This window comes from Daphnia magna, linkage group LG2 (assembly GCF_020631705.1).
Source record: "Daphnia magna isolate NIES linkage group LG2, ASM2063170v1.1, whole genome shotgun sequence".
Taxonomy (NCBI): domain Eukaryota; kingdom Metazoa; phylum Arthropoda; class Branchiopoda; order Diplostraca; family Daphniidae; genus Daphnia; species Daphnia magna.
The window spans coordinates 7,443,501-7,460,625 of NC_059183.1; the positions used below are offsets into that span (position 1 = coordinate 7,443,501).

The 17,125-nt window shown below is 38.8% G+C and overlaps 3 protein-coding genes and 1 non-coding gene across 5 annotated transcripts; 2 read left to right on the forward strand and 2 right to left on the reverse strand.

Moving 5' to 3' along the window:
* Nucleotides 1-723: 723 nt before the first annotated feature.
* On the forward strand, nucleotides 724-3,584 carry LOC116916088 (putative inorganic phosphate cotransporter). Its single transcript, XM_032921276.2, is given in 12 exon segments — nucleotides 724-739; nucleotides 841-911; nucleotides 1,022-1,051; nucleotides 1,132-1,290; nucleotides 1,389-1,622; nucleotides 1,719-1,806; nucleotides 1,867-1,935; nucleotides 1,938-2,200; nucleotides 2,294-2,443; nucleotides 2,511-2,643; nucleotides 2,743-2,984; nucleotides 3,056-3,584. Coding segments are annotated over 12 exon segments (1,641 nt in total). The 3' UTR covers nucleotides 3,242-3,584.
* Nucleotides 3,585-4,268: 684 nt separating this feature from the next.
* LOC116917648 (exosome RNA helicase MTR4) lies at nucleotides 4,269-8,253 on the forward strand. Of its 2 annotated transcripts, none has more exons than XM_032923198.2 (12): nucleotides 4,269-4,494; nucleotides 4,545-4,925; nucleotides 4,994-5,168; nucleotides 5,232-5,543; nucleotides 5,608-5,983; nucleotides 6,040-6,200; nucleotides 6,272-6,548; nucleotides 6,611-6,783; nucleotides 6,849-7,169; nucleotides 7,238-7,426; nucleotides 7,486-7,975; nucleotides 8,037-8,253. In XM_032923198.2, exons 1-12 carry the CDS (start codon nucleotides 4,394-4,396, stop codon nucleotides 8,192-8,194), a joined length of 3,114 nt encoding a protein of 1,037 aa, XP_032779089.2. In that variant the 5' UTR covers nucleotides 4,269-4,393; the 3' UTR covers nucleotides 8,195-8,253. The 2 variants fall into 2 exon arrangements, with proteins under 2 accessions (XP_032779089.2, XP_032779090.2); XM_032923199.2 differs by having other exon boundaries at nucleotides 4,557-4,925.
* Nucleotides 8,238-10,728, reverse strand: LOC116917649 (adiponectin receptor protein). Its single transcript, XM_032923200.2, has 5 exons — nucleotides 10,488-10,728; nucleotides 9,649-10,343; nucleotides 9,204-9,572; nucleotides 8,936-9,129; nucleotides 8,238-8,866 (listed from the first exon to the last, which is right to left on the reverse strand). Exons 2-5 carry the CDS (start codon nucleotides 10,340-10,342, stop codon nucleotides 8,729-8,731), a joined length of 1,395 nt encoding a protein of 464 aa, XP_032779091.2. The 5' UTR covers nucleotide 10,343; nucleotides 10,488-10,728; the 3' UTR covers nucleotides 8,238-8,728.
* Nucleotides 10,729-12,056: 1,328 nt separating this feature from the next.
* Nucleotides 12,057-12,138, reverse strand: Trnas-gcu. The gene has a single exon. It is a non-coding gene; the product is annotated as a tRNA-Ser (tRNA).
* Nucleotides 12,139-17,125: the final 4,987 nt, after the last annotated feature.

Genomic DNA, 17,125 nt, shown 5'->3' on the forward strand with positions numbered 1-17,125 from the left:
ATGGGGAGGTTTTGATATAGAAAAAAGACTTTCTGATGTCACAGGAAAGTTTTTTTTTTTTCTGTTAAAAAATTTTATTTTCTCTTCTTATACTTTTAATACTCGTATATGTAATTTATTACGTAAAGAAGCTTTTGTTAAGCTGATGGAAACCAGATACAAATTTAAAGAATCGATGCTGCTAATTGCCGAGCCATTTTTATCAGCATCGGAAGCCGTGCAGAGAGTTTAAAATTGTACTGAATAAAATTAAAACAACTTCCTTTTGAGTAACCAGTTATCAATCACGATAAAGGGTATACATTTTAGGGCGTGCCAAACCAAACCAAAAAAAATTTTAGAACTTTTGTTGTCGATTAAGGGGTTCAACGGTTCTTGTCTAGGTTTATAATTAAGAACTGACGGTCATGTTCCCCTGCTGATGGTTACATCATCCATGCGACAGCCAATCAGCTTTCAGATAACCATTTAGAAGGGCTAAAACTATTACTATTTAAAAAATACAGATCGAAAGGAAAAAGCACAGCACTACCTATTACACCTATGGTCAACGGACAAGGATTTGTAGAAGATCTCCAGTGTTGAAACAGGACAGACGCCTTCAACGGTGCTATTAAAGAAACTATTACCTATCGGTCGTTTTTCGCTAGAGGTGGATTTTGTTACCATTGTCTTTGAATGATCCATCGTGGTTGCAAGCGCATTAACATCCCATAACGGAAAATGGCAAGACAAACATGTACGAAGCCAAGCGGTTTTGTCACATAAAAATCCCAACAAAATTGAAATACTAAGTCAAGTAAAACACTAAATAGACATCATTTTCTCTTTATTTTTCAGCATTTGTACCATCTCGTTACATCTTTACGGCATTAGTGTCTATCGGCTTGGCCATCATTTATGGATTGAAGGTATTTATCGATTATGTTTTTTCTATCATCCTTCAAGCATGTAATCGAAAACGTGAACCTAATGTTGTGATTATTTGTGGACATTTCGGGAAAACCGAATAACTTGATAGGTTAATCTGAGTGTGGCTATCGTCGTAATGGTAAGTGTAATTTTCAAACTACGCTCCAAAGCCTAACTAGACCTACATATGGCGGCATTTATTATTTTTTAAAATATCAGATTAATTCTACGGAACTTAAGGCAGTAACGGAGTCGGCTAACGAAGGTTATCTTTCTGAAAGTAATCGCTCTTTGGCTTACAGCATTAGAAGCCAACCGTCTGAATTTGCTTGCCTTGATCCTTTTTCCGAGACAAACAATAAGACCTCCGATGTACAGGTTCGATCAAATTTGAGCAGATATTTTTTTCTTTCATGTCAATGAATTGGCTGGCATTACTTGAGTGCTAACTCTTCAGAAATTGTTCATGAACTTAGGATGGGCCTTTTGCGTGGCCAGAGACTATTCAAGGTTTGGTGTTGGGGGCATACTTTTGGGGTTACCTCCTGACTCAGATTCCCGGTGCAATGATAGCTGAAAAATACTCTGCCAAGTGGGTCATTTGGAGTTCAGTCCTCATCAATGTCGTGTTCACCATTTTAACACCGTTGGCTGCCAACATAAGTTACATCGCTGTCCTCGTTGTCCGTTTCATTGAAGGACTGGGCGCTGTGAGTCTTTTGATTTTGCCATATATTCACCTGACGGCGACCTTCAAATTCAAGTGTAAGATTATGCATTTTTTTATTTTTTGTAATTAATTATAGGGAATGTCACCTCCAGCTATCCACGTTATGTTGACCAAATGGGTTTTGCCGCAAGAGCGCAACTTGATGTCTTCTTTGGCCTATGCTGGTAAAACACTTCTAACATGGGACGACACCTTACCCTCATATGAACTCTGTGGCTTTACAGGAATGGCATTGGGGACGGTACTTTCTCTTCCGTTTTCTGGCATACTGGCGGCTGTCAGTGGATGGGAATCCGTTTTTACGTCCAAGGTGGCCTGGCCTTGGTCTGGTGCGGCTTGTGGCTCTTCTTTATCTATGATTCGCCGGAAAATCATCCGCGTATCCATCCAGAAGAATTAGAACTTTTTCGTGCATGCAGCAGGGAACATGTTGTTGATCAGGGAAACGACACAATGGTATGCGAAGCAAAATTGGAAAACGGTAATGTTGATTCCAAATCTTTATCAGCCAACCTGGACGATAAAGATCAATCTCAGCATAAGAGCGGCAGTTATTCGGTATTTAAAACTGCTGAATATTAAAAATATGATTTAGGCGATCTTAAAGATTTTAGTGGGTTGGTTTATAAATAATCTTTATCGACGTGATAGAATTTGCCTGTGCCGTGGAGAGCTCTTGCAACATCAGGTCCGTTTTGGGCTATTTTTATTGCTCATACCTGCGCCAATTTTGGATGGTACATGTTGCTGGTTGAACTACCCACCTATATGAAGGCCATTTTGCGTTTCAATATCAGTCAGGTGATTAAAATATCATGTTACATTCCAATCTTACTGGCTTGTAAAAACATTGTGGGTTTTGCAAAAGAATGCTGGACTATCTGCAATTCCCTATTTGTGTCTATGGATATTCAGTATCATTTGGAGCAATCGTTTAGATTGGGCAAAAAGCAAAGGATGGATCACCACAACGACCGTCAGAAAATTATCTACAGCCATTGGTGAGTTGTTTTGTTACCAAGTCAAACTTTTGATTATTTCAAAAACAAAAATAAAAATTTCATATTAATCGCGGAAATTCAAATGTACCCACAAAACAGCATCCTTAATCCCCGCCGCTTGTTTTGTCGGAGTCAGTTTGGTGGGATGTGATCGCCAAGCCGCCGTGGCGTTGATGACTGTTGGCACGATGTTCGTTGCCGGAACCTACTGCGGCTTCCTCACCAACCACGTTGATATTGCACCTAATTATGCAGGCACTTTGATGGCTCTAACAAACACGGCAGCTACGATCCCTGGTTTCATCGTTCCCGCGTTTGTCGGCCATCTAACGCACGGAAATGTCAGCCCATTTTATTTACAAATATTTAAACTGGTTCTCGGTTAAACATTTTCGATTTGTCCTTCTTTTAGCAAACGTTGGGTCAATGGAAAATAGTTTTTTATACAACGGCTGCCGTTTACCTCGTGGAGTTCATCGTCTACACCGTTTTGGGATCTGGGGAAGAACAGCCATGGAACACTGTTTTCCAACGTAAAAGCAAAACTGTCAAGAGCAAAACCGAGGGAGTTCAAGAGAGAGAAGAAGTTGAAAAATAATTGAGAACTGGATAATATTAGATAAAAAAAGATAGTGGAGAGGAATAATGCCTTGCTCGTAGCTAAGAAATAATCTGTTCATTTCGTGATTGGATTAACTTCTAAAAAAATCCTTACACAGTTCTAAGTCCTATGCCATTCTTTTATAATAATTCCAATTGATACGAACTGTTCCGTACACGAGTAGACTGCATAATTGACGTCACGTCCGCCTTGTTGGATGTGTCGGGACGACGTTCGTGGCCTGGCGTTTATCACGCAGCTTTCTTATCAATCAAGCTGGTATGGCAGCTAATTATGCAGGCCCTGTGATGACATTGACAAATACAGTGGTTACAATTCCTGTTTGCTATTATTCTGTAGACTATCTAGTAGGCTAACAAAGAGAGATCTTAAGCATTCGGTTTCATCATCGGCGTTCATCATCTTTTTTCTGATTTGAAAGATTGTTTTACCACTTCAGCAAACTCTTGATGAATTATTGTTTAAAAAAAACTCAACAAATTCACCTTCTAGAGTTTGACGGAGGCCTATAGGCTACAAATACTGGGATTTGACTAGGAGAAGACTAACCCTTGAACCATAACGTAGATCACAATCGTAAACCCCGACAAACGAAAGATTGTATGGAACTCGGGATGGAACTATTATGCGCTTTACACTTCCTTTGGCATCTACCGACTAACGCAACATAGAAAACAGGAATGTACATAGCGTAAACATATTTAGGAAGAATTTTACGATTCTTTTTATTTATAATTAGCAACAAAAACTTTCTCGAATAGCTATTTATGGCGTAGGTAATACGACGATCGGATCCGATTTTCGTGCTACGTTAATTATTGGAAGAGAACAAGTTTACACATAGAATTTTTCTTTTCTCCAAATTTTATATTTGAAAGTTGAATGATGACATGATACATGAAAGCCGATGAAAGCATTTGAAAGAGAACTGCGCGTCTCTTTCGCGGCGTTGCCAAATTTACCTTTTAATTCATATCAAGCATGTATCAAGTGAGAGAGGAGCAGAGAACACATAGCCGCAGACGAAATTTTATCTGTTTAGCACATGGCTGATGGCTCTAATGTCAATGTGAATTCTGTATTTTTTGCCCGGTAAACGTATGCAAAAAATTTTAGGACTAGGTAAAAATGGACAATATTGACGACCTATTCAGCGTCTTTAGCGAGGAATCTACCGTGACAAGATCGTTGATTGGAACCAGTAAAAATGTTAGCAAGCAAGAATCAAGGTAATACCAATTAACTGAATGATTCAAACGAAAAGCTAACGTTCATTCAGTTCGCAATCTAGTGAACCAATAGAAGAATCTGTTGCTAGTCTCAAACGTCACAAGACAACAACGGACGGTGATGAGGCTCCTCAAGCTAAAACTTCCAAAATGGAGACTGTTGAAGATGAAAATGTAGTTGATGACAAACTTCTTATGTCAGGACCAAGGATAGCAATTCACACACTTGAGACAATAGAACAGTGTACTCATGAAGTTGCTGTACCTCCAGATGCTGATTACGCTCCATTGCGACCATATTCTGGTCCTCCTGCTAAAGAGTACCCTTTTGTTTTAGATCCTTTTCAAAAAGAAGCAATTCTCTGTTTGCAGAATTCACAATCAGTATTGGTATCAGCCCACACTTCTGCTGGTAAAACTGTTGTTGCAGAGTAGGTTATTGTAATTGCGTTACAATTTCACTATACATTTGTTGCCTGACATGTGTTTTGTTGCTTAGATATGCCATTGCAATGTCATTAAAAGAGAAGCAGCGTGTTATTTACACAACTCCAATAAAAGCACTCAGTAATCAGAAGTACAGGGAATTTTCAGAAGAATTCAAAGATGTAGGATTGATGACCGGAGATGTTACCATCAACCCCACTGCTTCATGCTTGATCATGACAACTGAGGTTTGTTTTTCTTTTTTGCATATGTATCAGACCAATAAAACGCGGTTACCTATCTTTCCGTAGATTTTGAGGAGTATGCTGTACCGTGGCTCAGAAGTTGTTCGTGAAGTGGCTTGGGTTATTTTCGACGAAATTCACTACATGAGAGACAAGGAGCGTGGTGTCGTCTGGGAAGAAACAATTATTTTACTGCCGGACAATGTCCATTTCGTCTTTCTTTCGGCTACCATTCCCAATGCACGACAGTTTGCTGAATGGATTTGCCACTTGCATAAACAACCATGCCATGTGGTGTACACTGATTATCGCCCAGTCCCGCTCCAACACTACATTTTCCCTGGTGGAGAAGGAATCCATCTTGTGGTTGATGAAAAGGTAACGTTGTTAATCGTTTTCATTTGATATAATTCCATAAATTGTGACCTAAAATTGCGTGTAGGGTCAATTTCGCGAAGATAACTTTAACGAAGCAATGGCGGTGTTGCATAATGTTGGAGATGCCGCATCTGGCGATAAGCGTGGTCGGCGAGGTGGGATTAAAGGTGGCGAAGCTGGCTCGAGCTGCTTCAAAATTATCAAAATGATTATGGAGAAGAATTTCTCCCCCGTGGTTGTCTTTAGCTTTAGCAAAAAAGAATGCGAATTTTACGCACTGCAAATGGCCAAGTTGGATTTTAATTCGAACGAAGAGAAGAAGTTGGTGGGTGAAGTTTTCCAAAATGCCATGGAGGTTTTGTCGGAAGAGGATAGAAAACTGCCACAGGTAGAGCAAGTACTACCTCTTCTGAAACGCGGAATCGGTATTCACCACGGAGGTAACCATTTGACTAGCATTATGTATCATCAATCTAATGATTATTTGTTTACAAAGGTCTGCTACCAATCTTAAAAGAAACCGTAGAAATCCTATTCTCTGAGGGACTTATCAAGGCTCTTTTCGCTACTGAGACGTTCGCCATGGGCCTCAACATGCCTGCTCGTACAGTGTTTTTCACAAATGCACGCAAGTTCGACGGCAAAGAGAATCGATGGGTAAAACGTTTTCCATTTTCCATTTTCCAGATAGTTTTTCAAGGTTTGTTAAACTGGTATTTTCCCACTAGATTTCTTCCGGAGAATACATTCAGATGTCAGGTCGTGCTGGTCGTCGTGGTCTCGATGAGAAAGGTATTGTCATTCTGATGATTGACGAAAAGATGAGCCCAGCTGTTGGTCGAAATTTGGTTAAAGGCCAAGCAGACCTTCTCAACTCAGCGTTCCATCTTACCTATAACATGGTTCTCAACTTGCTACGCGTCGAGGAAATTAACCCAGAGTACATGCTGGAACGTTCCTTTTTCCAGTTCCAGCAGTATGCTGCCATCCCACACTTAGTCGAAAGTAAGTACTTTTTTCTTAATTCTTAGCATTTTTAAATGATAAAGATTTTTTTCTTCATACAGATGTCAAACAGAAAGAAAAAGATCTGAAGAAATTCTCAGTTCCGCAAGAAGAGAATGTTTCTTCCTATTACACCATTAGACAGCAACTTGCTAACCTGAATGATGGTCTCCATAAGTACATAGTGAAACCTCAGTACATAGTTCCGTTTCTGCAAGCTGGACGCATGGTCCACGTAAGTCACATAGTACAACTTGTTTCCATAATACGATTTCAACGTTCCTATGCACTTGTTACTAGATAAAAAACAAAGGAGATGATTTTGGTTGGGGTATCATAGTCGACTACAAAAAAGAAAATTTAGTGGGAAAGAGCGATGACAGTACAACCAAAGACCTTGATGCATCATACGTTGTCAGTGTCCTGATGTACATCTCCAAAGCCAGTACCGAGAGTAAAGTAGTGTCAGCATTGAAGCCTTGTGGACCCAAAGAAGACGGAGAGATGCGCGTAGTCCCCTGTTTCCTTAATCTTATCACTAAGATTAGCTCAGTCCGTCTCTACTTTAACGAAGACCTTCGCCCGCTCGACAACCGCATGGAAGTGTACAAAAGGATACAGGTATTAGCGTTAACACATGTCCATGTAAATTTTTTTCAACAACTTACAGTCACGGTGTTGAAATATAGGAAGTTCACAGACGCTTCCCGAACGGCGTTCCATTACTTGATCCAGTCAAGGACATGCATATCAAAGACAAGGATTTTATAGAAATGATGCAACGATCGCGAGCTTTCGAAGAGCGTTTGACAGCTCACCAACTCCATCGCGATGCTAAAGTAGAGTCCCTTTGCCAGCTGTACCACGATAAACAAGGGGTATTATACTAAATAAGTAAAAGTAATCTGGATTACAATCTTTTCTTCAAATTCAACAGTTGGTGGCCCAATTAAAACACGCAAAAGACGAACTGAAGAAAGCCAAATCGCTTTTGCAAATGACCGAACTTAAATGTCGCAAGCGAGTCCTACGTCGTCTCGGTTATTGCACTGCAGCTGACGTTATTGAACTCAAAGGTCGTGTGGCTTGTGAACTCTCCAGCGGCGATGAGCTCTTGCTTACTGAAATGATTTTCAATGGCATATTTAATGCACTTGACGTAACCCAGACGGCTGCTTTGCTAAGTTGTTTTGTCTGCGATGAAAAATCTAATGAGATGCCCAAACTGTCAGAGGCACTGTCAGGTCCGCTTAAACAAATGCAGGATCTAGCTCGAAGAATCGCTAAAGTATCGGTGGAAGCTAAGCTGGAGCTAGAGGAAGACGAGTATGTTGAGAAATTCAAACCTTATATGATGGATCTTGTGGCGGCTTGGTGTCGTGGAGCTTCTTTTGGTGAAATCTGTAAAATGACAGATCTTTTCGAAGGTAATTGACTCAGCTTGAAATAGGGTTAATGTTTTATTCTAATCTATGAAAATCTATGTAGGCAGCATTATTCGTTGTATGAGGCGCTTAGAAGAATTACTTCGTCAAATGGTACAAGCATCGAAGAGTATAGGAAATACTGAATTGGAGAACAAGTTTAGCGAAGGTATTAAGCTCATCAAACGAGATATCATCTTTGCTGCTAGCCTGTATCTTTAAGTTCTAACACTGTGTTTTTTTTAAATGGGCATACAACAAATTATTCGTTTGACACGTAATCAACACATGTATTTCTGATAGTATATATATTTTCAGCTTCTCTTAAAAGATATGGTATTTGCTGTCGGAATTCCCATTCCGAGGTACTACCGGCTCAGACGGGTGCTGGGTTAACCAATAATGGGTGTTCTAAAATAACACAAATAGTGCCAACGAGAGGCAAACAAGAAGTATCTAAAAGAAAGAATTTTAAAATAACGCAAAAAGAAACGTTTGTACAAAATCCATGCAGAGTTGCCATTATAAAAGATACTAACACCATCGAATCAGATCGCAAATAATGAATATCTTTGCTGCTTTAAGTAGTAATGGCAATGGTAAAAAAGGAAAAAAGTTGAGACATGTTTCCGAACGACGGCGAGCTACGTAAACCGAGAAAACATTGAATCTTAAAACAACTCTACATTTTAAGAAACTTTAGTTGTACACTAATCCACAGTTGGTACTGACGCACTTTATGTATTCTTGCGGGAACTAAAAACGCAATTCACCAACAGGTGGTGGAGGGCATTCACCTATCGTCAATCTGTGCATAGCCATCTCGGAAATCCCATGGTAATGAACGAAGGCTGCGGCAACCACGAAAACGTGGAAGATTTGGTGGCTCTGGAACTACAAGCCCCAACACGTACTATTCCATTAAAAAATGTATGGATTAAGTAAGTATTTGTTAAACCTTACCCAAATGTCAAATTTTCCCGGAAAAAAGCGTTCGGGGATTCGCAAGGCGTAGAACATGGTTCCGATGATGTAGAGGAGACCCATTAAGATGAGCCAGCCCAAAGAGGCTTGATTCAGGGCTTTGATCCAGCCCTCTTGCACTGAATAGTGAACAGCTGGAATTACTCCGCTCAATCCAAAGCTCAAAAAGACGCCTGCATGAACAATTAAATGAATAAGGGGGGAAAATTGCATAGAACGGAAGGGTACAAGTGGGAACGATAATAACCTGCTCGAAGAAATCTGTATCTCGGTTCTCCGAATCTGGGCCATAGCGAAATGATGATGGACGACAGACCAAGAACGATCTCAACACAGACGTACACAATACGTGGCCAGAAATCGCAGTAAAAGCTGTAATACAGCCATGGGACGAAAGAACCCATGATCAACAGAGCGATACCAACGTAATCCAGTTTACTGAACAATTGACCAGCCCACTCCGAGTGGCAGAGGAACGTGTGGAAACAGGTGGAGAGACCAAGGCAGACGCAGGCTCCTGTGAAGAAAGCCGAAAAGACAACTTTGTCTTCGTTGCGTATCTCTTCTTCAGAGCAGCTCAGGAAAAATGCGCCAACGCCCAGGAAGGCAATGCAACCTTGGAAGGGAAATGTATGAAAGTTACAACTTAGAAATTACAGACAAGCAGAATGATGCGACAGTGCTCATCCTACCAAGCATATGGGTCCAAATATTGCCGGTTTCGGTATGAATGCTGAAAATGCTTTTGATGCAATCCCAAAAGGAAGGTAGAGGTGGCCGGTAACCTTGCCAGATAAAGTCGTTATCCTGCAACCATTTGGGCAAAGCATGGAAATGACAAATTGTCCAAGAGACGGTGAGCATCATCCGCCGAATTAATTCTTCTGCGTGACGCATCGCTCCAGCCGCAATCTCCCGAAAATCAAACAACTCATTATCTTCCTCAATTTCAATAGCAGTATCTTCTGCATCAGCATTCTTTGAAATGGTCAAATGACCTCCAGGTAACTCCTGAAGTGATAATTGATCTACACTGCCTGAATCACTCGACTCAGTGGTATCATCACAGTTAACAACATCAATGGTGGATCCACGTTTCTTCTTCAACTCATGGCACAATCGGTTGAGATCTGATTCATCCCGAACAATTTCAGCAGAGTTTTCCTCATTCAATGCACATGCCCCCTCAGAATCCAAGAGCACATCTGTTTCATGGGGCTCTTCATTTTTTAAATCACAGTCAGCATATGGAATTTCCTTGAGTTCCAGAAGGACATCAGATGTTTTATGATCATCTTTATCTTCCTGGAGTTTTGTGGTGGAAAGCAGGATGATAGGGGAATCTTGTACGGAAACAACGACTTCTGTATCGATGTCCACACTCATCCTAAATGGCAGAAAAAAGTTACCAACCCACAGGCAAAGAAACATCATGGTAGATGGGATAAAATAATAATATGGTCTGTTAAGGTGGGGAAATTATTTGACTGAACATGACCAATGAAGAAAAAAACTGGTTGTTTGTATTTACCTTTAAGACAGTTTGCATTAATAGCTTAGATCATATCCGTTTGTTGCTGGCCACGAAAGGGTTTTTCCTAGACGTGAAATTTAACGTAATTTGCCTTCAGTTTCTGCTCAGCGAAAGTAGCTAGGAAGTTTCGATACGTTGTGGAAAATTTACATAACCTTGGAACGTTAGAGGGTTGCCGAAATTCTCGGGCTGTTGATCCGTCACAGGCTCAACTCGTTTCTGTAGTCCTTTGTTGTTATGGCCATCTACTGTTGAAACTTGAAGTCAGAGCATCTAAAAAAAAAGGCAATCTGACTGATGCACTAATGTCAACGAAGCTGAATGAGTAGGCAAGACAAGCGAATGAAGCGATATAAAGTAACCTACTTATCAACATAAACAGCTGACGCTGATGGTATTCTCGAAGTTCTCGATAGCCTTAAAGTTTGAAAATAAAACTTGTTGTGAAATGCCGTGAACCGAACAAGGGTCCTGGAATGCATTCCTTCAAGTGAGCTTCGGGAAGTGATAATTGCGGTTGTAAAAGAGAAACTGGGTGACGTTCAACCATAAGAAAGGCATGCGTTAAGACGGGAAGCGACCTAAAGACTTTTCAAAAGATTTCCAGACAATTCAGTGACATGTCAAGATTTTCCGTCAATGTTTGAAAAGAACACTTTGGTGTTGCTGGGCGTGAAGTAGTTTGCCTATAGGGATTCTGTCTAGATCATTGATATATCCACCACCACCAAGCACGCGTATAATTTCTCATTTATGATGGTATGAGGGGTTCGTTAATATTTTATACGTTTTGTCGTGTTTGGTGTTGCTGTGTCCCAAGTGATGTTATTATGCAGCTGAGATAATGGCACAAGCTCACGTCAGGTTTTAAGATTTCTGTGTTTCTAATAGGGAGGTCAAAGAAATCGAATCCAAACACAAGCTTGGCAAATATTTTTTGTACCGCTAAATGGCGTTCCGCTGAAAATTTTGCAGATGAACGGCTCTTCGCTGAAATCTTTATCGGTGAAGGCCGTGATTACGTTTAAAATCTAACAATGTGAGAAGTGACTAGGAATCGGCCCCGGTTTACCCGCGACCGGCTTACTAGTGAAAGATACTGGGGCGAAGGTGAAAAAAAGCTGAAAAAACACACATTTTACATGTGTCGCGCCAGTAACTTCCGGTTGTAAGCCGTAAACCTGGGTCGAACCATATAAGTGACTGATCGCGCTCGGCCCCGATTACCTGAGACCCGGCTTACTACCGCAAGGGTACTTAGAAGATAAAAACGGTTTTTCTTACACCAAATCTGACCCAAAATTCGAAATCCTTGTTCAATTTTGGTCAAAATGGTTAAGTTTGGTGGAATTCTGAGACCCGTCAAAAAACAAAAAACAAATATCCAGTTTAGTCAAAATCCTTTCCAACTTAGGGGAAAGTATGTAACTGTGCAATCGCTTTGAAAATGAAGTTGACGTAACAAAAAATACAGCTTGGGCAAGTCTAAACTAAGAAAATAGTGATTAAAATAAGCGTTGTTAGACCGATGAGTACTTCAACTTAATATTGGTTCTACAAAAAGATCGACGAGGATGAGATTCGAACTCACGCGTGCAGAGCACAATAGATTAGCAGTCTATCGCCTTAACCACTCGGCCACCTCGTCTACATTACTATAATTCTGGCGTATTGCTTATTAATTTTGTCAAAAATAGGGAGTATAAAATTTATTCCTCACATCCGCTCCCAGTTGATAAAATCGAGTCGAAATGGAATGATGAAGAAATGGTAAGACCTCGACTGTTCAATATTTCTGCAAAATGGTGGATTGTATGTGGTAAACCGCTTCCCATAACTTGCTTGAATCTTTAAATATCGGACTACATGCAGTGTAATGTGTCGAAATACCCTTTTTCAACAAAACAACCTGGAAGCGACTTGGCTGTCAAGGTGTCAATTCATGTTGCATCCAGCTAGACGTTTCGGCTCAAGTCGAGCGTGTAGATTTGGAGCGAAACCGAATCATGGAAACATATTTGTGTTTCCCTTTATTATTTCGTGTTTTATTAGCATTTTGACCGGTTATTCTTTTGGGGCGAATCAAACGTGTGCCCCGAACGTAAGGCTCGGCCCCGGTTCTTTAAAATCCGGATCGTCGCCAAAATAGTCGACCATGGGCGATCCGGATAGCCAATTTGTCAAGATAGGTAGGCTGGTCAGGTTTTGATGGGCAAACCGGGTATACCCACTGGCACCTTGAAAAGTGGCGGTTTGAATGGCGCCAAGTTAAAAAAACAAAAACAGCCTGGCTGAAAATCCATTTCGGAATCACTATTCCTACTGTGTGCCGTCGTTTTCCCATATGGGGCTTTGGTTGTTTGAGATAGGAATATAGGGATACTGCCATCTAGCGGCGTATGAGTTATAAAAATCGTATCTAGTTTATAATTCTTTATTGTGTGTGTGTTATTACTCAATTGTGTTAAGTATTCCCTCTATTGTTTTATAAAAATTTTCCGCAAAGTTCCCGATAGCCTTGGAGAAAAAAAAATACACAGTTTTATCAAAAGTGACCGCTGATTTCGATTAAGTTATTAGTTTTCTTGTTAAATCAGTCGCTTCTAAAATAAAATAAAACAAAGGTCTGTTAGCACCCCAACTTTGTTTTTTACGTTTAGTTCATAAACTATAAGGCCAATTGAAAAACAAACTTGATTTCCGTAATTACCATTCAATTCTGAATCGAAATCATGAATTTTTCAGAAAAATTTTAAATTTGGCCAAAAATGAAAAAGTGGTGTGGGTATTGCCTTCCCACATTTGTCAAAATCTGCAAAATAATGAAATCTGCTGGAAATCGACAAAAGTCACACGGTATAACTAAAATTGAATGCTGATTTGGATAAAGTTTTCTCGTCAAACCAGCTATTTTTGTATTAAACGGAAACAAAATGCTGTTAGTGCACCAATTTCGTTTACTTGTTTTTAAACTTTCTTAGAAAACTATAATCCCTATGAAAAAATTAACTTCATTTTTGTGATTTTTTTTCAATTTTGTATCGAAATGATGTATTTAAAATCAAATCACAATTTTGGCAAAAAATGAAAAAGAGAAGATCCACTTTTGTCGAAATCTGCAAAAAAAAACGACATCTCTTGGAATTCGACAAAAATCACTCGTCATAATCAAAATTGAACGCTGATTTCGATTACATTATTGGTTTTCTTGTTAAATCACAAAATACAAACGAAAAAATAAATAAATATAGATACATGAAACCTTACTGGCGTTTTTTGGGTTTACAAACGAACTTTTTTACATAACCTTTCCTTTCCAATTAACAGAGCATATCATTAATAAATAGGTTTCATAAAAATACGTTACAGGTATACAAACTCTTTCTCTTATAGCTGGTACCCGTGGTTACCATAGTTACTTTACGTGAGACAAAGTTTTCAAGCTAAACGCTATCTAGCGACGGACACAAACATGGCAAACCTAAAGTTGGGCTTGATTGCTTCGTAATTAAGACACCTAAAAATCGAGAAACGTGACGTGACGACAATGCCTTTGACCTTTATCATTTTGGTTTTATTTTTTAGAGTGTTATTTAACTAAGGAACGGTAGGCTTTCACTTAAATTATAGTGTTAATTGTGAATTGTCACCCATGAGCATTCGGCTGGTGTAACCGGTTCAAAAAACAAATAAATTTTTTTTTACCCTTTTTCCCCCTTTATATAATATTTTTTTTTTTTTTTTTTTTTTTTTTTTTCCCCTTTTTTTTTTTTGGGGGGAAAAAAAAAAATTTTTTTTAAAAAAAAAAAAAAAAAAAAAAAAAAAAAAAAAAAAAACTTATCTTACCATTTTTCAGGTAGGTAGGTCGGTATGGTTTGACGGGTCTCGGGGAGTTTCCTTCCCAGTAATACGTGAGATTAAAATCATTTAAATTAATTATAATCGGTAAACTACAAGTTCTAAATTTAAATAAATAATATAAATGTATATCTCTTGATAAGATCTGTTCATTTATGAAAAATTATCGTTTAAAAACTAGTTGCTCGAGTAGTAAACCGATTCACGATTTTTCGGGTAGGTCGGTGTGGTTTGACGGGTCTCGAGTAATACCCATCTCCCAGTAATACGTAAAATTAAATATTTTTTTGCGGAAAAACTGTAAGTTTGAAACAAATAAATTTTGCAGGATTGGATAGCCCTTATCAACAGCTACATTTCTGGAAAAATTCTGAAAAAAATATTCATAAAAAAAAAATTAAAACAAGATGTTTTTTGGAGTTTTTGGGCTCTATAGATATACTTGACCCAATATACAAAAGTAAAAAATATCATTCGTTTTCAAAAAGTTTTGTCTTCTGGTAATCCCTCTATACCCCTAGCTAGTAACACACACAAAGCAATTAATAAGAGATATATAACAAACTTAAAGCGATAAAACAAATTAAGATGCAAATTCCCTTTTATCCAGTGATCACATTATAGTTTTATGAAACAAATGAGCTCGTCACTCAGTTCAAGTAATTTCCCATACCTAAACTGGTGAAGATTCATAGATTCCAAATAGATCCCAAATGATCTCGTGAAACAAAAAAAAAAAAAAAAAAAAAAAAGAGGGGTTGAGTAAAACTTCTGAAAACGAACGGAAAGAAAAATCACGGCAAATTTGTAGACCACCTAAGTTTACGCTGGTTTCGTATAGTCTACTTAAGTATTTTGACTTATCTGATCGCTGATGGATAAGCAATTAGTATCAGGATGCAAGAAAATTTCTGTATCTAATCACTAAAATAATCAATACAAGCTCGTTGCGAAATATCTATAGCTCTTTTAACAAATAAGATTAACTTATTAAGATGAGCGCTATATAAATATTAGCCTACTCTACAAAAGCAGAAGGTAAAGTTTAACACTTTGAGACTCTAAAAAGATAGGGCGAGACATGGGAGCGCGTGACAAACTTCAATTTCGCTCTTCAGTGGAAAGAAAGAAATACTTTGTCGCCATTGCATTATGCAGTGCAGAATGGGGAACTAGAAAATGGACGTCTACGGCCAAATGCATTTCTCTGTTTATAATATGTTTCCAGCGGGAAAACTAGAGCCACAAAGAGAAAGGTAACACCGTCTTCGTCGTCCAACTTACGGTGTAAGTCCACAAGGCAACAATCGATACGTGGTGGCAGCACGACTAGCCTTTAAAAAAGTAAAAACAATGGCTAGACGTTGAGAAAAAACAAATCCTTGTCCGCTGCTCCTTCCTTGCTACTAAGGGTTTGCGTCTTTCGTTTTTTTTTTTTTTTTTTTTGAAAGCCTTCAACGTGGAATCTTATGACGCGTGAATGTTTTGCGTAAATGAACGGGTGCTGGAGTGGTGAGAGAGGTGATATGATTTACAAATAAACAACTTAGAAGTAGAGTAAAAAGAAATGTAACTATGTAAGATATGTAGCCTAGGCTACATATAGTTCATTATCTAATGGCTGCCTACAGTGGCATAACTTTCCACCAATCCAGAGAAGACATTCTCGCAAAATTTCCGTGTATCGAAGCACAAAAAAAAAGTCAAGACTTTTAAAGATTTGTGGAACTTACTGTGTATATTATAGGTTCCTTCTATTTCATTGAAAACGCGGACAAGCTCACCTTTGTCGAATATGTTGAGACGCTCACAAAATGTTTGATTTTACGACAATCCAAACTATTTCCATTTTTATTTGGTCGCCAGTCGCCGTTTGTCTCCCCATGAAACGGAATGCGAAACTTGCATGACTAAGTGTAGGGTATACCCTGGCAAACTTGGGAAAAAAATTACCAACTGTATAAAGAGAACGGATGGATTGCGAACATTATATTGGCCAGAAGCACCTTCATCCCAATTTGACGAATATATAGGTCATGGGGGCCGCTATATATCCTCCAAGTACGATTTAGCCTATTCTCGTGGCAAACGTCCAAAGTGTTATTCACACGTGAAAGAATCCCACAAAAAACTTTAAACCGAATGACCTAAATTTCCGTTTCTGTACATGTGTAAACCCATGCTAAATAGTCTCATACATTTCTTCAGCATCAATACGTTTTCTGCTATGTGTAGAGGTCTAGCATTCAATAAATTAAATTTTAGTTGAGTGAATGGATGTTGAATGTTGATGTTGAAGCTCCTCTAGCCTGCGGGTACGGTTCAATAACTTCAAAGCTCATCGTCAGACACCTAGATATGACAGGCTTAGGTCTACACAAGAGACCGTTGCACCAGGATTAGCCCGACGTTTATAGATCTATAGAAATTCAATTTATTATTTTTTTTTGCGCACCATTGCAATTTTCTCCTCTCGGTTAATCTATTTTATGTCTAAATAGTTTAATTACTTACTTCTCGAGAGCTTTCAAATGTGTCTTGCATAAATCATATCCTAACGAAATTATAGGAATATAACCGATGAAACAAGTCATTAGACTCAGTCATCACTTTCTCAGTTCAATTATATTTCATGGATTTGAACATCTTATAGAATTACAAAAAACTTTAAAGCTTTTGACGTTTAAGTGATGGTTCTATAATTGAATCGAGGTGTGGGTTGTTATCCCAACAATCATAGGCTACATACTACCTATACAGTATAGGCCTACATGTTT